At 42.7% G+C, this 23751-nt stretch overlaps 1 protein-coding gene across 1 annotated transcript in view; it reads right to left on the bottom strand.

The window, feature by feature from the left end:
* Positions 1-22344, bottom strand: part of SLC1A1 (solute carrier family 1 member 1) — a 56418-nt gene extending 34074 nt beyond the window's left edge. Inside the window, exons 1-2 of the mRNA XM_075136545.1 lie at positions 22052-22344; positions 6229-6369 (exon numbers count right to left, since the gene is read on the bottom strand). Coding sequence (XP_074992646.1) covers positions 6229-6369; positions 22052-22142 — 232 coding nt within the window. The 5' untranslated portion in view covers positions 22143-22344. The remainder of the gene's footprint in view (positions 1-6228; positions 6370-22051) is intronic.
* Positions 22345-23751: the final 1407 nt, after the last annotated feature.

Raw genomic sequence — 23751 nt, 5'->3', positions numbered from 1 at the left:
GAAGGTCAGAAACATAAGGAAAAGCTTTACTAATGTTTTGTCAGGGAGAAAAGATAACAAATGAGGAAGAGGTTATTGTAGAACTTAAACCAGATGTTGAATAGCTCGTAAAATCATTTCACAATATTGAGATCTGAGACTTGAACATGCTGTGTTATGTGTCACATCTTTTAACCGAAAGCATGATGCAGAAAACATGACCACTACACAGCTAAGATTTCTGGCATTTATGGGTAACCCTGGAAACATCATCAAAGAAAGGTCACTATTCAGACGTGTGATGCCAGCTTTTAGGTGAAGTTCTGACAGAAAACATTCCAGCCCTAAAGAAAGACCTCCACATCATGGTCCATGGCTTGTAGTTTGAAAATCAGTAAGACAGGCAGTCTGAAATAACCCCAGCTAGAAGGACTGACTGAAGAGAGATGGGAAGCAGAGTTGTGGCACTTCAGTAGTATCTGGAGCACTGGGGTGTTGAGTAAGATCCAGATCTCCTGACGCTAGCTACTAACATGGGACTTAGGTGCAGGAAGGAAGGCCAGACACTTTGTGTTGATGACTTAGCTCCAGGCTGGGCATGTAAGTTTCCCCAGCTTGTGCCCAAGCACAGGGGAACAACTGTCCAGAAAACTGGACAGTTGTCTCCAGCCTAAGTCCTGTTGCGATCCAGACAGAAAAGAGATTTGCTAACATTTATGGCCATTACATACCCTGTGAATCTCAACCCATGAAAAAGAAGGCTAAAAGTGATTAAAGGGGACTAGTCTGCTCAGTATGCAAACATGATGAAATATACTGCACAATTCTAGAGAATTTTCATTCTCTGAATGAAATTAGAGTTGCAAATTTCCAAGACATTCAAAGACATTTTATAGGCTTTTAAGTACTCCCAGAACGATTAGATTTAAGCCTCAAAACTCCCAGGAAGCACACAAGAGATTCCTCTCAATTTTTTCTCTCTACAGGGCACCTAAAAATAATATATTTTTGGTATTTGCCTAATCATTTCTTCTTTTAGAGCATTAACTTCAAAAAGTGGATTTCGGGTGTGGACTATTACACTCAGTACAGGTGTAGTTCTGGATGTCACAGCAATTGCCTTGAGCAACACTCTAGGTTTTTGATTTTCATTTTCAATTTTCCGATGCCACTACAGCAGGAAACAGAAAATACAAATAATTCCTTCACATGAATGATGCATTAGTGTACTATTAGCTCATTTGAGGGATAGGAATCTCATGGAGATCCAAAAGAGCTAGATATTTTGAACTGAATTATCAGTGGTGAGCTTATGGGTCAGAGTAAATTAAACTTACATCTGCCATCCATTAAAATAATTATGAGATGAAAAGAACGATTAAAATTCGGCTCTGAGGTAGACTAAGAATAATTTAGAAGAGCATGACACTACTCAGACTCTTCTGTCCCCAAAGCAAGGACCTATTAACCACCCTTTTCAAATTTTTCTGAGCAAAGAAATGTTTAGTACTCATGTTAGTTTTTTTACTAGGTTACAGTTCAGCCTCCAAGCAGGTCAGTGGAAAAATTCCACAAATTGCAACTCATATGCTACATAAAATATGTATGTATGTAAACAATGCCTTCCCTTTTTCACACTCCGAGGAACTGGGTTTGCAAAGGAAAACCATGTTCTACAAAGCCCTCCATTTAACCAAAGAGGGAGAATTTTGCCTTTTCAGTTTGAAAATAGACTCTGTGTTCCTAATTGAAGAAGTCAGTGAGAGTTTTTCTACTAAGACAGGATTTCCTGCGAAGTTAAAATTACTAATAGTTTAAATTTTGCAGAAACTCTTGGGAGTCTCAAGGAGTGATTCCTACCATCACTGTCTTTGCTGTGGGCTTGATTTACATCATTATGTCCAAATGGACAGGGATCTGGTCATGGGACATGTATTTGTACATAGCTCACTGTCACAAAAGCGTATGAATAAGTTTATGTTTTTCAGGGTGTGACGTTACCTTTTAAGACATTCTAATACTAAAAAAGAAAACTACAGATTGTATCTTCTATAACGTCTTAGTGATTCTTGTGCAAAAATGTTACTCGTCACCAAAATCCAGTATTTTCACATGACATACATACACAAAACAGCCTTCAGTAGGCATCAAAACTTCCTAGATGCCTTGGACCCAGCACCATGGTCTGGTTACAATTATGTACCAAATGAGCCATTACAATTGTCTCTGTGCACACTCTTAGCAGCAGCAAAGGCACAATAATATGACTTAATGTTTAACTTTCTCTCATGGTGAGCTAAGTAGCATCCCCTTAGCTTGTGAACTAAAAAGACAGCTGACGTGTTGTCACAAGTTTTACTGCAGTAACTTCATGTGTATTGGGGCCCTAAATGTCCACTGAGCATCTGAACATGTACACAGGTCTGACAGCTGTGATCATCGGATATAAGCCCTACAGAGGTCTGCATAATATGCAAATTCTGAGGAGGTGCGCATACTCAGAACCCATCTGGTCCCACTAAGGACAGCCAGCATGCAGGTTGTGGTGCTATCCTTGTATGTCCTGCATTTAGGCAATAATGATGCGGTTACCTTTGAGGAAAATATTTTTGTATCTCATTCCAGGGAAGGTTCACAGCCAAATGCAGAGAGATGTCCCCTTGCCACTCACAGTGAGGTGCCTGTCTTGTTTGCAGACATAGCTGAAGACACATCCTGGATCCTCCTTAATTTTTTCATTCCTCTCCTGTTCTATTCTTTACAGTATTTTCTGAAAATGTGAATTTTGCTTTGGTGCTAAAATTCAGAATTGCAAAGAGGTCATGTTGTCTACCTTGACTTTAGTAAGGCTTTTGACACTGTCTCCCATAACAACCCCACAGAAAAACTGTCAAAGAACAGGTTAGATAATTGCACTGTGAGGTGAATTGAAAACTGGCTGAATGGCCAGGCCCAGAAGGTTGTGACCACCAACACAAGTCTGGTTGCAGGCAAGTCACTACTGGTGTACCCCAGGGGTCAATACTGGAGCCAATACTGTTTAACATCTTCACCCATGACCCAGAGGATGGTGCAGAGTGCTCCCTCAGCAAGTTCACAGATGATACAAAACTGGGAGGAATGGCTGATACATGAGATAGTTATATTGCTATTCAGAGGTACCTGGATGAGCTGGAAAATTCCTCTGAGAGAAATCTCATGAAGATCAACAAGGATAAATGCAAAGCTTTACATCGGGGGAAGAATAATCCAAAGCACCAGTACATGCTGGAGCTGACTGGCTGGAGAACAGCTCTGCAGGGAAGGACCTGAGCGTCCTGGTGGACCACAAGCTGACCATAGAAAGCAACATCTCATAGCAAAGGCGTCCAACAGCCTCCTGGGCAGCATTATGAAAAGCACTGCCAACATGTGGAGGGAGGTGATCTTTCCCCTAACCACAACACCGGTGAGGCCACACCTGGAGTACGGTGTCCAGTTCTGGGTTCCCCAGTACAAGAAAGAGATGGACTTATTGGAGCGAGTCCAGCGAAGGGCCACAGAGACGATGAAGGGATTGGAGCACCTCTCTCATAACAAGAAGCTGAGAGAGCTGGGACTGTTTAGCCTGGAGAATTCTCTTCAGGGAATTCTCTTCAGGCTCAGGGGGATCTTACTCATGTGTATAAATACCCGATGGGTGGAAATGAAGAAATCAGAGCCAGGCTCTTCTCAGTGGTGCCCAGACATAAGACAAGAAACAATAGGCAAAAATTAAAAAACATGACATTTCATCTGAACAAGAAAACACTGTTTTACTGTGAGGCTGGTCAAATATGTGGCTCTGAGAGGTTGTGGAATCTCCGTGCCTGAAGATATTCAAAACCTGACTGGACATGGTTCAGGGCAACGTGCTCTAGATGACTCTGCTTGAGCAGGGTGGGGTGGACTAGATGGTCTTAAGAGGTCCCTTCCAACCTCAACCATTCTGTATGACTCTGTGTGAAAGAGGAAAAATGACTAGTGTGCTTTATGATTATACACAGGCCTACTTATTCAATTCAAATGTGCATTTCTGATGCTTGAAAGGTTACCAATTTCTTTTACAAGAGGCAAAGTATCTCAGCAACATCCTGAAGAAGGATGCAGGTCAACAAAGAAAACCATCATGCTCAGATATGCCATTTGCTTGCTATACATTTCAGCATTACTTGCACGCAGGCAGCTAGTACTTTTGCCTTCAAGAGCAGCAAAGCTCTACATATTCTACTGAAGTACCTTCCATTCTTTATCAATTTTGTTTCCTTTTTCTTGCCTAAAAACCTACGATAGAAATGTAGAAAAAATAAGCCCTTCTTTTCTTGGATATGCCAAGGTCAGAATCAGAGCATCTCGTTCTCATGTCTGTATATGAATTTAAAACTCCTGCGATCTGCAATCCTGAAAATCCAAGCTCGTGTTAGTACTTACAAATGCAGATACTTATACTGGAATGTTAAACATTAAATAGCAGCACAAGATTTTTAACAGCATGATTCTTGTTTCCCCTCTCAAGTGCTGGACATTTAATACCTTTAATAAATAATTTGTTTCATGGTTACCCTAATTATGTAATTTATTTCTGAAGACACAGGCCCAACTTCACTCACAAATAAAAGCTTGTTTGAAAAAAGAAATATATTACTCTTATCTTGGCAGCTTTTCCTGGATCTCCTGTCACAGACTCAAGTTCAATACGATAAAAGTAAAGTTCAGTTTTCCTTTGCTTTCTGTCTCATTTTCTCCTTTATATAAAAATGCTGCTGTCCTGTCTATTAATTAAAACATCAAGCCCTTTTTATTCTTCTTTCTGTTCTTCTCTCCTTTACATACTAACAAGTGTTTCATCTCCCTTCATTCCTTTGGACACAGCCCTTGACTATATTCTGCCACCATTTCTCACTCTGCCTCTTGCAGCTTTCCATCTTGCAGCTCTTGACATTCTCCATTTCAATTCTAACACTGAGTTCCTGTCACCTTGCATTATAGATATGCCCCAAAGGCCTTGATAGCTTCCCTTAGGCTCTTCTTGCCATAGGCCCACTTTGGGGTGCGCTGCTGGAATTAGTAGTATTTTTGGCCATGAACTTTGAGGAACTTGGGAGTTTGTATTCAATATCCTATTCCTGAAAGCACTTTCAAGGCATGATCGAAATTCCCCTTTCATCTTCTGATCACACCATGCTCTCCTTTTCTGCAGTCAAATGTCTGACCCATTTCCATGACCATCCAACCAAACAACAAACACCTGGACATGAACACATTCCCAAAATAGAGGCTTTGTGGAGATGAAAGGGGACAGTATAGTGACAAATGTGTCCTGATTCATTGTAGGAAGCCAAAAGAAAATAGTCACAACCCTTGTTCCTCAGTAAAGGCTTAAAGAATAAAGACAAGTTTGTCTGGTTTTCTTTACCTTTTTTTTTTTTCCCCAGAAAGGCTATTTGACATCCACTTCTGTCTCTTTGCTTTGGGTTTGCTCCAGCAAATCTTTCCAAATCTTTCCTACTCGGTGAGCTGTTAGCAAATTCTCACATGCCATGGCGGGGTTCCAGCCAACAGCTTGCTTGCTTCTTCCAAAAGAGGGAATCTTTGCTCTTCTTTCCATAACCCCTTCCTGGCCACACAGTCTCCCTCCCCACTCTCCTGCACTTCCCCTTTGAACCAAGCATACCAAACAGATTTTTTTTTTTTCTAATTTATAGTTTTCTGTCTGGTCAGTGAATTGAATGGACTCACAAAAGGATTCAGTAAAGGCCAGAGCTCATGCAAGGTACCTTATGGGAGTTTGTTGAGACCAGGGAAGTGTAGGTGAGGAATCTCCTCTTTTTATGACAGTAAGCTATGAGATCAGCTCTCCCTCTCTTGTGAAATGGCACCATGAGACTACTTACAGTAGTTAACTCTGTAACTGAGAATATGCAGTTGCAGATTTGGGCTTGCAATTTGCAACTGTTTAACCCACTCCTGAAAACAGGGAGAAAGAGATACAAGAATCTATAAACCTGTAAGTTATTATCTCACAGCTCTTTATAACTTAATTACCAGATAATGGTGCTAATCTTTCCAAATCCATTCTCATTATATACAGAAAAGCTTAATCTAAATGTATGCAATCTATACTTTTCATTATAGCGTTCCATCAAATTGTTTTTAAAGGTTATTTCTTTTAGAAATAAAGCTAAACCACAATGATAATCTCATCAGCTAACAGTACATTTCCAATCATACCTGTGATCATACTTGATATGATTAATGGAAGAATGATGAGTTTGAGCATTCTCATCAGCACTTCCCCAGGAAAGGAGAAGTAGAATTTATCCAGGTTAGACAGTTTGCCATATTCCCGTACCAGCATGCCAACTCCAATACCTAAAAGGCACATAAAAAATGTAACACAAGTTAGCAGTAATTTATAGTAGAAACATGGGGAAAAAGGTGTAAAAATAGGAAAAGACCAGTAAAACAAAAAAAGCCAGCAATAGACACATTTTTACAGCCATAGTGGAATTTCTAAAGTAAATTAGAAATCTCTCCTTTTCTGTTCTATATATTGATGATAGGCAGATCATTCAGATAATTCTGAACTTGGAGGATGATGTCTTTCAGTACGTCTTTACAAAAATCTTGATTATGCCCTCTGAATATCAGTCCAGTCCAGCAGTGATTTTCTACCTGTTTTCACTAGATCTAGAAGACGCATACCTGGCATTAAAAAAAAATCAATATAATAAACACTACCAAACATTAAAAAAAGAAAGTGATATGATGTAAATATTTTAGATCATTTGTATTGGCAAAAATATGTCTACCTAGCAGCAATACTTTCACTAATTGCTGCTCTGCATAATTAGAAAAGAGTGTGACTACAATCACTGAATTAATTTAATAACTTCCAGGAAATTGATCAACAAAAATACACTCAGCATATTTCACACTCATTCCACTACATGACTGATATACAAAATACCAGACTGTAAGTACAATCAGTGATTGAGCCATGGCACAAGGCACCTTTGTACTTCCTTTTATCTTTGGATTAAACGAATTATCAGATAGTTCTAGTTTCTGAGACAAATCACAGATAAGAGTTCTACCAAAAGAAAATAAATCATAGGCCAAAAGACAAATTTCTTCAGTTTGACAGGCAATACCTTTGTTTTCCACTTCAACATGATTTCCGAATGAAAATCACTGGTATAGGAAATGCGTTCATCGGTGTTTAGAAAGCATTATGACTGTTGTTTCTCATACGAACTTTGTAATGCTAAATTGAGTATCAAGAGACCTCATTTCTAAATGGATTCAGTGAGAGACACGGCAACTCAGAACCCTTCATTACCCACTGAGTGCTGAAAGGTCTTACTCATATGAATAGCCTCACTGAAGTTAATGGAATTATTTACACCCCTTGGTATTTTAGTGACATCAGTGGAGTGTATTTTGCAGCAGAATTGTTACAACAACCCAAGAACGTGCTACCAGTCTACCTTTACCAACCGCAGTGGCTTGTGTAAAGTTGCAGGGTCCGAGGAAAGCTGCTGGTGCCCAAGCCAAATGCACCTCTTCCCCCAGTTTTACTTTTGATGGTATACAAGGCATTTAAGTTAGATGTTGCTCAAGAAGCTGGTGTAAAGTTTGACTAAACAGGCTTATAGGATACGTTCCTTATTTTAAGTGATTGAAGTTGCGGAGGCAGACAATACCAGCAGGTTCAAAACCAGATTTAGGGAAATACACAGACAACTGGTTCATACTGTTGATACCGAAGGAGACAGACAGGGATCCCATGTCCAGTTCTCTACTAGAGATGAAACTCATTAACATTCTCTTCTAGAAAGTAAGGATTTTTGCAAAAATCCTCCCTAAAGATTCACCATGGCTGTGGTTTGTGAGAGTTCACATGCTATCTGAATGTTAGTTGATGCAGAAATGTAAACTACTAGTTACCTTCACAAAATTTGCCTCTGAGAGCACAAAAAGATAATGAACCATCTTTTCTGTGCTTTATCTGCACCTGGAAAAACAAGCTGAAAGAAAATAGAGGCAGATTATAAACTCCTACCAAGTCTTTCCTGTTAATAAAGAGATGGAAAATGAACAAGTTAACCTTTTCAGCAAATAGGCTGCTCTAAGCAACTATTAAGATTTCTGATTTAGGTGTCATCTGTGCCAGTGAACATGGACAGTTTAAATTCCTTGCAACAATCTTGAATCTTAATAGCCTTGAAGATACCTGCAATATTATGTAAATACCCTTGATCAGTGAATGATAAGACACAATGATTTCTATTTCTGATCTAGTGACTGAACTAAATGGGTTGAAAGTCTGTACTTCAAGATAAGCCCAAGCAAGATAAAACTCTGTTTGTAAAATGGTTACATGTATTGAAGTAAGTTGCTAAGGCTTTGATCCTGAAAACACCAGTGTAAATAGCTGAATCTAAGCATACAGGTAATCTCCATGTGTTCAGACTATTCACATGACTTAGGGTAGGCATACGCTTAAATTGCAGCAAGACTAGACTGTATGTTTATTCAAAGTTGTGCAATGCCACTTTACTTTGAGCAGGTGTGACTAGGACATGTTCTAACCATGTGCCTTTCATTCCACATGGTGGCTGTCATGTTTGACAAGCTGGGAAGTTTGATCATTGTACATTTAGCAAGATTACTAGCAGGTAGAAAGATTCACCCTCATTTTCATTCTTTAGAGTTCTCTTTTCCACTACTTTGGATTTCATTACAAAAAATCCCCACGCACTGTCAAAATTTTAGCAGGGTTTCCTTAAGCTTTTTCACTTACATATTTGTATTTGTTTAATTTTTTTTTTGTTGAGGATATTATTTATCTAGTGGCAGTAATTGAGAATAGATTTCCTCATTCCAACAATCTCTTGAAATTACATTATTGCTTTCACTTCCTTGTTCATGCTATTCCTTTACCAGACAGAGTACTTATATTCATATTAACTTGTGTAGTATGCCAAAATACAGTAAAATGCAGCTACCTTTTAATTGGAGCTAGCATCTAGCACATGCTGCTTGAATTCCGCATGGGAATATAGGAAGAAATTTTATTTTGTAACAGTAACAAGAGAAGGTTAGAAAGTTAGCGGAATAAATTTGCTTATGTATGTACTGGAAATGGATGTATATAGCACTTTCTGATCCTCGTCTCAGTAAGCAAGTTCAACTGGAATTTTCTTCCTGGGAATTATAATGCACAGAAAAAAGTGTGGCTGAGCATAAACATATTTCACATGGTCACCAGTGCTTTTAACATCACATTGATTACAGCAGTCCTAAGCAAATATAGACAAAAGTCTTGTAAAATGTTAATTTCTCTACATGAACGCCACTGATATTCCACCATTTCTGAAACTAATTTTTACATGTGCGGTTACTTCTAACAACCACAAAACACCCTATAGTAGGCAAAGCCTCTACTATTTATTAGGATTTTTCCTTTCTTTTCATTTGTCTCTCTTTCATTCATGGAGTAATTTACTTATGCATTTTTTAAAGAGCAAAACATAATTTTCCTGTTTGCCCTCTTCCTCTTTCCTCCGTTTCAACCACTCCACCTTTCTTTTTGTCCATGCTAAATTTTTTTCTTTCTTTTCCATCCCCTCTCCTTGCTTTTGCTTCTTGCTCTAACATGGCTAAGTTAGGTTATAATTGGCTCAATGGCATGTCCCGCTCAAGGTCCGGATTTCTGCAATGCTGGGCAGAAAGGAAGAATGAAGGTGGGAAAAACAGTACAATCCCATGTCTTTAATTTCATTTTCTAAGGCAAATATCTCCTTGCAACTGTGTATAGTACAGCACGTGCTGTATAGCATGGTGTCTACATTTTCTCTCCCAGCAGCCACTGACACAGAAAGCGGAAGGTGCAGTCTGGGTCTCTGGGATTGCAATGCAGTAAGACGCCACAGGACACTTCTCCTATCTGAACCCATATGAAACAACACATGCCTTGACTCCTTGGCACTACTCTCCAGGCAGCACATAGTCCTTTTACAAGCTTGGTAACAGACAGAAAATCCTTTAAAGAACGGTCATAAATGCAGACTAAGAGAAGTGAGGGGTAAGGGTGAGAAGAGCAAGAGAAGAAAAACAAAGCAGAAGAAAATAGCTGAAAATGAGCATACCAAGAGAAATCTGTTGGCACCCATCTTTCAGGTAGTCCCAGGAGTCCCAACATAAAAAGCTAGAGGGAATACATGCTTTCTCTGCATGGGATGACCCATTTTTTGCTGTGTTACCCAGGGAAAGGGGAGCAGGAAGTACTGCAGGGGGATAGCACTTGCAACTGGCTGCGCTGCATGTCGCACTCAATCCATCACATCTGCCAAGCCTGAGGCTTTCCAGGGCCTAGGAGATGACAGCTGTGTGTGGTAAGGTGGCAGAACCAGTCTGGCCTGTGTAATTTATTTATAGAAACGGTTTTTATTGTCTTTTATGGCAGTAGCCAGATTAAGTTCTAGTTGGGTTTTGGCCCTTCTAATGTTCTCCCTGCATAAACTCATGACATCTTTGTAGTCCTCCTGAGTTGCCTGCCCCTTCTTCCAAAGGTCATAAACTCTCCTTTTGTTCCTGAGTTCCAGCCAAAGCTCTCTGTTCAGCCAGGCCGGTCTTCTTCCCTGCCAGCTCGTCTTTTGACACATGGGGACGGCCTGCTTCTGCACCTTTAAGATTTCCCTCTTGAAGAATGTCCAGCCTTCGGGGACTCCTTTGCCCTTCAGGACTGCCTCCCAAGGGACTCTGTCAACCAGTCTCCTAAACAGGCCAAAGTCTGCCCTCCGGAAGTCCAAGGCAGCAGGTATGCTGACCCCCCTCTTTACTTCTCCAGGAATCGAAAACACTATCTTTTTGTGACTATTATGCCCAAGATGTCCTCCAACCATCACATCACTCACAAGTCCTTTTCTGTTTGCAAACAACAGGTCCAGCGGGACGCCTTCCTTAGTTCGCTCACTCACCAGCTGTGTCAGGAAGTTATCTCCTATACGCTCCAGGAACCTCCTAGGCTGTTTCCTCTCTGCTGTATTGTATTTCCAGCAGACATCTGGTAAGTTCTCTCCCACACGAGAACAAGGGCTAGCAATTGTGAGACTTCTCCCAGCTCCTTATAGAATATCATCTGCCTTTTCATCCTGGTTGGGTGGTCTATAACTCCCACCATGATATCTGCCTTGTTGGCCTTCGCCCTGATTCCTACCCATAAACACTCAACCCTACCATCACCATCATTAAGCTCTAGACAATCAAAAGACTCCCTAACATACAGGGCTACCCCACCACCTCTCCTTCCTTGTCTGTCCCTTCTGAAGAGTTTATAGCCATCTATCACAGCACTCCAGTTGTGTGAGTCATCACCATGTTTCCGTGATGGCAACTATATCATAGTTTTCCTGCTGCACAGTGGCTTCCAGCTCCTCCTGTTTGTTGCCCATGCTGCTTGCATTGGTGAAGATGCACTTCGTGGGGTCAACACGATTCAGATCTTGAATTTGAAAACTCAGAACCCCTGAGTAGTTCAGGACATGCAGTATGAAGTGGCTGTAGTTACTTGCTTTACATCATTACCATCGTGGGTTAGATGCTCTTCAGAACCCGATTACATCTTTGATAACAAGATAGCATGACACTATGCACCTTTACTTTCTTTACCTTCACTCACAGGTAAAACAACTCACTATTTAGAAACAAATAACTGAAGTCCACACACAGACATGCCTGGTCCTATTTCTCACAGAAAGAGAATATAAACCAGATAAAATTGGAGGTTAGGACTCCCTAACATGTTATTTGCACTTATGGTTGACAACACTGATATGGGATGCACGGTGTTAATTGGCAGGGAGTTCTCATTCCACCAGTGTGCATGACACTGCAGAAACAGCACATCGCCTTCAACTCCCACTGACTTCATTATGGGAATGAACCTTAGGAATGAATCATAAAGACAATGAGAAAAGAAATCCAGCGTATATTTCTGGAGGACAAATAATCTGTTTCGTAAAATGATCTGTTCTGAATTACACCATGTCCCTCTCTGAGAAAAGTGGTATTTATTTTTCTTGTTTTCATATAATTCCAGCATGTAGAAACTCCCTTGCACTGCAGCAGTTAGTGATTCTGGCTGATAGTGATAGACACTAGGGGAATTATAGGAATTTTGCTTTGATATGGCACTGAAAGAAGAAAAAACGTGGGCGTATCTCATGGTTCAAACCTGATATTATTTAATTTTACTGCAGCAACATGGATTGTGCTATTAACAAAGTGATTAAGCTCTGCATAATTTCCATGATACGCTGTTCACGTGACAGACTAAAATACAATTATATCATATTGGTGGGTCTTCATTGGATTATCTTTACAGCAGATGATTCATGGGACTGAAAAGGCTGGCAAACAAAGTTCACTGACTTGATTTGAAACACAATACAAAACATTCAATATAAACATATCAAATTGCAGCACAGGCAGGCAAGATTTTTGCAGTCTGTGATACAGTCTGAGTCTTTTTGTAATATTTTACAAAATCCATTTTTTTTCTGCTCTCTCTAAAGTTTCTGTAATATCACTGGTTATCTCTTAACTACAAAGAAATACACAGTGCCAACTACAGAACACGAAATTAGAGGGTGTAGAAGAAATTCTTACTTATAATAATACTTATAAACTTATTATTTCAGCTTATTAATTCAGCTCTCTTTGGATTAATTTTAATATTTTCTGATGTACATTTTACTGTTTTACATTCTACTTGACAATTAATATTCCTTCTAATAAACATACTGATGTTGACTGAAAAAACAAGATTCTTAGAAAACTGTAGGCAACTATGGAGGTAGGATTTAGAGTCTCGGGGGTATAATTGCATGGCAACTGATCTTAACTCTCTGGATGCTGGTATTGCCCAGACTATGAGCTTGCTAACAAAAATATGTGAAGACAAGTCCTCTCAGAAAGCTTCCAGAAGAAGAAAGTTTCCAAGTCAGATCTTGGTCTACTGAAAAATATTTAGTAGGAATGTGTTGGAGGAAGGTATGCTCATTCCTCCACTGTGGTGAGACCCCCTGTGTCCTCTCTCTGATTCACCGGTTGAGGGTGCAGCGGTTGTAAATTCCTTCAGACAAATGACACAGTGTCATCTGACTGCAGTGCGAGGAAAGTTCAGGTGGACAGTGACTCCCTGTGATGGACCTTCAGGAATGAAAGCAAGATGGCCAGAGGGGTAAAAACCAGCTTCTGCAGTGTGGGATACTCCCCTTACTCACAGCAGGTGTGAAGGCCGTTGCAACTAGCAAAGCTACGTAGCTCCTGCTACTTTCTGTGCTGCAGGAGCCTGTAGCAGCCACTGATAACACAGAGCACCCTCTCTGCAATGCAGCCCTGCACAGGACCCACCCACCCTCAGTCAAACCAAGGGCAGTTATTTCATTCAACCAGGAAAAGGGAAATAATGGCCATTCTCCTGTGACTACGAGTAACCACAGTTCTGCTGAACGCTGAACCAGTGTTGCCCCAGGAGAGCAACGTGCAGATGGCTGAGCAGTTTGATCATTTAACAGTCTCTCCTACTGGACTCTTAGTTTCCTCTCATTTATCTAAATATGCTGTAGATGAATTTCATGTGTACGTATCTTCCAAATATCTTCAGTATGCAGATATAACTTCTATCTCAGAAAGCCAAGATAAAAGAATACAGTTGAAGGAAAGAAAAAAACTTTATGATTGTGCCTCATCTGTATATGTATCTCAGTACACTGGTGAGAACTGCAGTACAGAACCTACCTATAGGAACAGTCCATTAACATACAGAAAAAATACAGAGAGGTGTTGTGAAGAATACGTTCCTTGGTTAGTCCTTAACTCTGTTAAGATAAATTAAGTTGTATCAGAGATATAATTTGCCTCTTTCAGAGTTTCTCAACAAACTCGGTGACTCATGAGATTTGTGAAATTAAGTACAGTACTTACAACCTTAACATAATAAACACCATATTGTAAAAATTATGTCATAAATTAAGTAATTTGGGGAAAACGACAGTTCTTTCCCAGCAGCTCTACCACTTACATTTCCTCATGAATTTGGATGTGTCCTGGTGAAAGCACCTGTTCTGTTGCGGAATACTGTGTGAAACTTCTCAAGGCTTCAGGAAAAGTGAACTCAAACTGGAACACACACAAAGAAGGACTGTAGGGTGATGAAAAGAATGAGAAGCCTATCTTCTGAAAGGAGATTAAAAAGCTTAGTTTGTCCAACAGGGATGAGTAAGCTAGAAATACAGAAAATGGTTGAATAATAGAGAAAGAGCAATATTTTAACAAGCAGATGCATATTGAATCTGAATACATTTCGACTGGAAATTGTAAGGCTTTCAACAACCAGACTGATAAATATAGCTTCCTAGGAGGATATGCAGCACCAAGACGCCTGTCCAGTTTTATAGTGGAGAATGGTATGTTACAGAAGTTTATATAAAATGGTGTAACCCGAAGCAGCAGTAGACTAAATGTGATAACCCAGGAGGTATATTTGTATTTCATATTCCTGTGTTTTACAATGAAATTGAAATGTAATGTGACAATGGTAACTTGCCCTTCTTCTTTTGCAGACCTTCCTCATGACCCCTTTCAGCTGTGACTTCTAAAACCACTACCATTCTCCTTCACCCCACCCATCTGTAACTTGGATGCCTTCTTTAACTATGACCTCTCTCCTCTGCAGTCATCCAGACACGTACAGGTCTTGTTGCTTCCTCCATATCTCTAAATCCACTCAACTTTGTAAAACAGTGCTTTCATTTGGACCCCTTTTGTCACTCATTTCAAATACTGTCATGTGCCCAGTTCTGGCGTTCCTAGTGTCTAACATTCTGCTCACATGGCCTAACATATTACAACACCAACAGCACCATTCCAACGCCACCCAAAACCTTAGAGCTCCTCACCCCTTCTTGTAAAAGCCCACTGATCTTCTTTTCTCTTTCCACAACATTTGCTTGCTATCCCAAAGCTATATGAGCACCTTTGTACATCCTGTATAGCCCAAGAGGTATTAGCTCAGTAGAGCACATTAGGAAAAATACACCTTCATTTAAGATCCCTGAAACACACAAAAAACTAAATGGTTGGCAATGGTATAAGAAAGGTGAAAGTCTAGTAACTGGGAATATCTGCCAGATTCTGACCCTTGTTACAGCTTCTGTTTTGAACTGTGATGAGAGGAAAGGACAGTAAACAGGACATACTGTTCCAGCTATGCCCTTGCTGAAAGGGCAGTGGAATGATTCTGACTGTAATAAATTGAGATAAGCAGCCGGAAAGGCAATTTAGTGGAAACTAAAGAAAGACAGTGACATGCAGAAACATCATTATTCTGAAACTAATGAAGACATCAAAGCGTTGAGAAATCAGAGATATGACCTAGAAAATTAGTTCAAATTAAGCAAGGCCAGGTTGTTTGTAGTTCCAAAAGCATGAAAGGACCAAGAAATGGCTGTTTTGCAACATATTGTGAAAATACTTAGATTATATATAATCCATAGAAATTGTTATCACATGTCACATTTAATCTTCTGGAACGCTATCGGGTTCTCACGGAATGTGCAATACGTGGAACAATGGTAGACAGAAAAATAAATCTGGAACACTAAATCCAATATAGCCCTGATCTTCAGCATAATGTATGATACAGACGTGATCTCACACCTTAAGATACTCTTGTGGGGCCATAAGTAAGAATGCCTTCCACAAATCCCATGAGGCTTTTTTTTTTTAAAAAAAAAAAAAGGTAATGCAAATGTTGTTTATGAGTAGTCTCAACCTGAACATTATCTATTTGCCAGGGTATACAAGAAGAAAGTGTCTTTATACTTTGTTAAGATATAAACAGAAAACAAAAAAATACTTTTGTAATTGCATTGTAGTATTTGCCCTTAAATAAAATTGAGAAATTGGAAACAGTAAATATTTTGCTAGTACTAGTATTGATATTATTCTTTCAAATGGAAAGAAATATCTCATTGACTTTGTTAGTTTTGGGGCTTTGTAGAGTGTAAATTGACCTTATGCTCACTCCTTCCAGAGCTCCCTTTATTTAAAAGTTCAGCTCTAGTGATAGTTTCACTTCATTCACACAAAGTGAAACCCAGGCTTTGTCTTAAAACAAGACACAAAATACATGGACAATAGGAAAACACCTTACATGCAAGAAGAACAAATAAAAGTTAGGTTTTCTTTGCTTCAAAAGAGCTAAAGAGCAAAAGAGGCACCATGCTTAACTTCAGTTACCTTTGGTTTCTTTTGTTGACTGAGTTTCTGGCTCAAAGCATTTTTGATCCTCAGTAGTATGTGAAATTCTCAGATTACACTGTTGGCCATTCTGCATTTTACTTTCTGTCCTAAAGAATGTCTGAATTTAATTTTAAAGAATTGCTGGGTTTTACAATTTCTGAACAGATCCCATCCTGTATCGAGTTGTATGCAGTGTGACAGAGAAGAACAGACAGATAAGCATCACAACTGTCTAAAGAGGCATAAAAAGTCACAAGTATTATCTATGCTGCTCTAAATCACACCAGGAAGAAACCAGAGTCTTCTGTTAAATTTCCATGCTATCACAGTCGATTCAGGATGTCTGGTCTTCACTTGTTATGAATTCCAAATTAACAAAATATTATGCTTCAGAATTCAAGAAAGGAATTGGATGTTTACTTTACAACTATACTTGTCAGAAACTGACAGGGTAATAGTTCCTTCGCTTTAGTATATTCCGTTTAATTTTTTTTCCTGCTGTGAAGAGGAGAGCTCTGTTTTTGCTAGTGTTTTCCAAGAGACAATTAATCTGCTTCATTGTTTGTAACTTTCACACTGTGTTGTGCAAGCAAAGAGAAATGGTACAGAAGACAGCTTAAACTAAGCTAGTAGGCCACTTTCTGGTAAAGGTACAAGGATGTGAAAATGAGAAACAGTGAACCCTTATTCCATATTCAGAATGGGCTTTTTATTTTTAAATCACACTTGTCAGAGACAGAAATAACTTACTGGGAAAAAGTGGAAGACTTTATAGGTTTATGGGGTTTAGAGGCTGCTGGCTACAGTTGCAAAAGAAACTTCCCACCTTCAGGAATATGGTGAGCTCCCTGGGTTCAGGGTGGCCTTCTGTGTGGTGAGAGGCCATCAATAGCGGGATATGTTACTAATTGTTCTGTTGTTGTCTTCACCCTATAAGACATTAATTCTTGTAAGAATGCACTGGTGGGCTTCCAATAATGCTAGCATGTGCTGACACTGCTCTGACATGGATGAATTTTAAAGGAACTAGTGCTTTTAAAAGCAGCTGTTAATCCCCTCATATCTGATTACAGAGGGAGCCTAGCCTTTCTAGTTACGGTTAACGGGTGTGAATGCACCTGACAATTTTTTGACCTGTGAACAAAAAATATTCTTATAGGGAGATATTACTACTTAATACTGTAATATAAAATAATAATTTTCATTAAAATTAAAGAGAATAAATTTTTGGCATATGGCCTGCTGGGGTGATACCATAAAGCACAAAACAGAAGATCCAGTGGCTGCTGCGCTCATCTAATCCCAGCAAATAGCTACAGCTGCACCACTCAAAGTTTCTGCAATGCTGGCGTTACAGATAGGAACGACGTATATTTTAATCTCGCTCTCAAATGCAGGGAGAAAAAGAGGTCTGATGCTAGCCTCAATCTTCGAACAAGGGAAAGGCACAAGCACGGTGTCTGACCCTGCAGAGACTGAATTAACGTCAGAGGTGCAAAAACCAGGTACGCAGGCATGCTGGAGACGTTCACCCGCCCCCTCCCTCCCTCCGCCACTTCAGCTGCCTCCCAGCACCGCTTCCCGACTCCCGCAGCTCCGCACTCGGCCTGTCCTCCGGCCGCCCCTCCTGTCCCCGGGGACTCCCCACAGCCACCTCGGACAGCTCCCGCCGCCCCGCCCCGCCCCGCGGCCCGCCCCGCCCCGCCCCGCGCCCCGCCCCGCGCCCCGCCCCGCCCGCGCGACCGTGACAGGAAAGCCGCCTTTCTCTTAGTACCCGCGGTGTACAGTATGAGCGCCCAGAGTCACGTGCACGCGCGACCAGGAGGACGTGAATGGCAGAGCACAAAAATGCTCACCACCGCCTCGCAGGGAAACGGCATGTATACACCTCTGATACACGAGATCTACGGCGGGTGAAGAAAGGACACCTGCCGTCCGCAGGCTCTTGTGATTGCTGGCTGTATCGATCTAAACACTGCATTCCTCACACCTTCCTCATGAATATCTGAACAATTTCAGTGTCCCACACACGCGCTGTTGAAAAAAACACTTCAGAGTCACAGGCAGGCTCACAGGTATCTGAAGTTCTGAATTGCTCAGGAGGTGACAGACAGACGGCAAATAACAGCACTTGTAACCTGCAAATTTATGCAAACTGAATCCCTCAGAATCATGTTCCCCAACCACAGAACTATTATAAAAAGATACTGGTCTAGTAGATTTGAAAAATACAAGTATTTGCAACCTATTTGCATATACTCTCTGACTATGTAAAAAGATCTCTGCTTTAGTATAGTGTGCTACTGCAACTCAATGCCTGAGACCATATGCACTCAAATCACTTCCACTTTAATTTCCACTGTAAGAAAAAAGCTGTTCTGCTGAAGAATTGACCAGGACTACAAGCTATTAGGCTATGACCTGCAGACTAACAAATGAGTAAGTATTATCAGCCTTTTACCTTCATGACTGGTTTGGTTGCGTTGCAGCAGTGACCTCTTGGAGACAAAGTGATGATAAAAAATAGATGCTCCGTGAGAATCCTATGAAGTGTGACTTAAGCTCTCCCTTTGCAATTGTCCTTTGGAAACCTGTTTCAGGGTGAGTAAATTTCAGGGATATTTCTGGTTTATTTTGACTTGATTGTACAAACTGGAAGCAATATAACTCTACTAAAGGCTGAAGAAGCACTTGAAGTAAGTTGACTTTTAAACTGCTTTTGTAAGCTCAGCTGCTTTGCGCTTAGCAAGGCCAGTGGAGCAAAAAGATGCCAGATACCGCTCCTTTTGCAGTTACCTACATGAGGCTGCTACTCTCCTGCCCCTCTGCCTCCTAGAGAAGGGCAGTGAGACAGGGGAGGCACAGATGAGCCCAAACCTCACCTCTGAGCCGCTGGTCAGCACAGATGACCCACTGCATGCCCTAAGTATGCACTAAGAACTAATGAACAACGAACTCGCTTCTCAGGCCCAGTATTCAGGCAAATCTATCACTGGAATTATACAAATCACAAGCCTCAGAATTGGCCTTGAATCTGAAATTCAGTCCATTTCAGACTCCAGATCTGAGTTCATAGACCTCTCCACATCAGTCTGGTGGTCTGAAACAGAATCTCTACTAAGGTAAGAGAAATAACCTCTTGAGTCTCGAGTTTTGTTTTCTTTGAACAATACATACAGGTGTTTTCACCAAAAAGATGTCATATTCTTAAGATATTTTGTGTATAGATTTTAAATAATCCTCCCCCCCAACTGTTATAAAAGAAATTCTAATGTTTTTGAAAATGTAAATAACAGGCAAATGATTCAATGCCTAAAATATAACACACAAAGTAACTACTCTTGAAGGAAGAAGTTTTTGGAATTCTGAGGGGTTTCTGTCTGTTTCTGTCTCCTCTTGTCAGAGATGGGCATAACAAGTAATCAGGAAAACTTCTCAGTTTAGTAAGGGTACTAGCAAAGATAAGCATATCCCACTAGGATGCTGAACACAGCTCTGATAATGATGAGCAAAAATCACGATTCCATATGATAGTCCTGGAATATCAGGCACTTTGCAGCACAGCTGGACAACTTTCACTCCTCACTCACGCATACTTTTCTGAAAAGTCTAAACATATTTTCTGCTTTCAAAAGCATAAGTGGTATTCTTCTGTTCATGAATGCTAAATTCTTCCTCCAAAGTAAGTAGATTAATAAACCTCAGAGAAATTTCCCAGTGTATATTAAAAAAGAATGAACATGTAAATTTAATTATGAAGGGTTTGTGGGCTCCATGTGTATTACAAACATTCCTCAAGCTGTATTAAAAAGATAACATAAAATTCAACTGAGCCATCCTTGCGAGGGTTTCACTGTTCTCCTTGTGTAATTTATTTCACCTCCAAGAAATACTGAAAATGCAGCAGATACATAGCTACTTGCAAAATGTAATTTGGTCCAAAGCTCAAGGAATTTTTATGAAGACTCTTTTTGCCATATCATAGAGCTCCCCTGAGTTCTGGACTGTTAATTACAGTGTAGCAGGTAGAGAAGTCCAAAGACACAGGAGGTATTTGGGTGCCTGTCACTCTCTCACTGTGAATTCCCATTGGGTATTAGGGGGATTAGGGTCAAATTGTCCCCACAGTTCCCACATTCCCAAGCTCTGTGGCTCTCAGGGAAATCTCATTTAAGAATGATCAGCCTGTAGGATCACATCATACGCTTCAGTTATACCTACATTCATTGAAGATAATGAATCCTACTCCTGTAACTGGGAAGTAAGTATGTCAAGTCATAGAGTGTACCTGACAGGAATGCATGAAAAAGCAATTGCACACACAGACACACACTCCTCCAGTTGTTACAGCCACATTTTCAAAGCAAGCCCTTAGCACTTAGTGCATAGAACTCACAAAAATCTTTCCACTTACTAAAGAGGTGCAAAAGAACTGAGATCTTTCAAATGTGTGGAGGAAAACACACATGTACACAAAAGTATACAAAAGAATAATTCTCTCCTGAACAAACATGCACAGAAATAGATATGTTCCAGACGAAATTCAAATCAGCAGAAAAGTCATCTGAAAGAGACCCATCAAACAGCAAGTGCTGTTAATTAAGTACTTAAAGCAGCACTTCTCTACAGGAGCAATAATGCCAAGGAAGTTCTGCTTGCTTAGCATCAAAATAATCACCAGGAGAAAATAAAAAGGGTGTGTGACTAGGACCAAAATTACATCCTATGGAAAAGTCTCTTCGGCCAAGTCATTTGGCAGCTTCTCTTGGCCCTTTTGCCCACCTATTAATAAGATGGCGTTCAATTCACTTCTCCTTCAGAAACTTGTCAGCATGCAGAGAAGACATCCTCCTATCTTTACAATGAAACCCCTGAAAACCCCCCTGAAAGCTGGATGGTATTGCCAAATTTTTCAAGTCGCATTGCTTGCTTAGGCCATCAGAAGCACCCCAAAGCCACCATCAATGCTCTCCTGCCCAGCAGCCTCCATCTCAGCGGGGCTCCCGCCTGCAGACTAACCGAAGGCACCCTGAGTCCGCCTTGTTCCCCTGCGGCCGGTCCCGACTGGGGATGCTGCCGTTCCCCCAAACGCGGCCCAGGGCACAGCCTGCCATGGGTCGGCCGGGGAGACCCGCAGCACCCATGCACCAAGGGCTCACAGTCACCCGGTGCACTGGCAGGTTTCTTGTAACACAGTTTTACCCCACTAATTACCAGACCTTTGTCACACAGCATGAGGGGGAGGCCTCGAGGGCCCCGGGCACCCCGCGTCTCGGCACCCCGCTGCCGACCTGACAGCTCGGGGGCGGGGGGTGCTGCCTTTTCCCACGCGAAACCCCGTTTTAGACCGGCCGCCACAGCACCGTGCCACTGCGGACTTGCTCCCCGCGGCCACGGCTACGCGACGCCCCGGTCCCGGAGCGCCTCAGCCGGCCTGCGCGCCGTCGGGGGAGGGCAGCCGGCCCCACCCGCCCGCCGTTAGAACCGCTCGCCTTCCGCGGCACCGGCGGCGGGCGGGATCGGTGCGGGGAGGATGCCGCGGATCGCCCTCCACCGCGCGGCCCGGTCCCGCGGCCGCGGAGCGCCCCTCGCTGGCGTTGCCCGGCGCGCCGCCGTGGGCCCCGCTCTGGTGCCGCGCCGGCCTTGCGACGGGCAGGGCCGTAACGTGCCGGGCAAGGCCGGGCGGGGGGCGGCGGCGCCGCACTCCCTCCCTGCCGCCCGCCTTGCCCCCCTCACTCACCCATCAGCACGGCGGCCACCGTGCTGAGCAGGAGCCAGTTCTTCCTCAGGAAGCCCGGGCAGCTGCATCCCTTCCTGCCCGCCTTCGCCATGGCGGGGGGCGGCGGCGGCACGGGGGGGCGACGGGCCTGGAGCGCTCCACGCCGTGCGGTGCCGAGCCGAGCCGAGCCGAGCCGAGCCGAGCCGAGCCGCCTGCCTGCTGGTGTGCGCTCCGCGCTGCTGCGCGCTTACAGAGGGGAGGCGGAGACGTTGCACCTCACCTGGCAACGGGAGGGCCCGGCCCTCCGCCCGCCCGCCCGCCCGTCCGCCCGCCCGCCCGTCGCCCTGCCCACCCCGCTGCGCGCCCTCCGCCTCCCTGCGCGCCCAGGTGGCCCGCGGGGTGAGCCCCGGCTGCCGGTCACCTCTCCTTGCTGGCCTTTCCCGCATGCCCGTGCACGGGGCACAGCGGCCCCCGGGGCGCGGGCCAGGGAGGGGAGAGGGCAGGGCCCCCCACCGCCTTCCCCGCGGGGCCGCTGCCCGGGGTGCTTCACCGCTCTGACCCCACAGCCTCGGGCCGCAGGGCAGGGCAAGGAGAGGAAGGAGCAAAGGTGGCTGCTGGGCCCTGCTACAGGCTGGCAACCTGCGGCCGTGGCTAGTGGGGTGCCGTGCCCAAACACCACTGCCCTGCTCCAGTGCCCTTGATGCCCCGGGCCGGGCCGGGCCGGGCCGGGCCGCTGGGGTTTGTGCCAGAGACATGCGAAGCAGCCCCCAGGGTGCCTGACAACCCCCATGCCAGAGGGGAGGTTGTCCCATGGCAAGGCCTGTGTCGCCACACCGCCTGCCAGGCAACCTCCATGCTCCAGAAGGCGGTGTAGGAGGCCCACACCTCCAGGCAGAAGAGTTGGTCCTCGGTGTTGGTGGCTGCTGGAAAGCCACCCGTGGTTGGGCTGGGGATAACTTCTGCTTAAATATTAAGGGGGAATAGTCTACCCTGTACTCCTGGTGGGAAAATTAGGGGTAGAGAGTACAGAAATGGCTTGTAGGATTTCCCACTGGGGTTTTGTCCTGGTAAGTTTAAATACCAAAACTATGAAGAAGCATTTGTTTCTCCATGCAAGTCCTCGACAACCGTCTCCTTCCCCCTCCCCACCAAAAAGCATGATTAAGGTGTATATAATATCGGGACCCAATTCCCTGTGGGGTTATGGTAGGGTTTTCAATATCTGTTTATAAACCTGTTGATTATGATTTTCAAACTTGGAGATCAATTGGTAAATGTAAGCAAAAAAAAAAAAAGACTGCTGTTGTCTTGCTGAATGACAGGAAGGAGAGTGCAGAATGAAAGTTTAATCTTATTTAATTACACTTGACACCATCCATTCTAAAACGTACGCTAGTGAAGTTTGCATGATTTCTGTCTGTGATGACTGGGTAACTAAAGCCTGGGGTAGATCAGCAAGAACTGCAATTGAAACTTTGTCACCTTTCCTCTTCACATGGATCTGGCTGTTATGGGTGACAGCTTGGGGAAAGAGACGAATATGTGCCTTGCTGAGACAGGAAATAGCACTGAAATCCACCTGGATGAGAAGCAAGAGCCATCATCTATCCCAAGTGTTAAAATCTGGAGCCAGCTGCAAAAATTTATATAGAGACTCCTAAAAAAGTGGCCTTATTTTTCAAATGTGTTAAGCAACTGCAGTAATTTGTCTGCATCTGTCA

The sequence above is a fragment of the Calonectris borealis genome, chromosome Z, assembly GCF_964195595.1.
Source record: "Calonectris borealis chromosome Z, bCalBor7.hap1.2, whole genome shotgun sequence".
Taxonomy (NCBI): Eukaryota; Metazoa; Chordata; class Aves; order Procellariiformes; family Procellariidae; genus Calonectris; species Calonectris borealis.
Note: the sequence above shows the minus strand (reverse complement) of the source record. Positions and strands in the feature narration are given on the sequence as shown.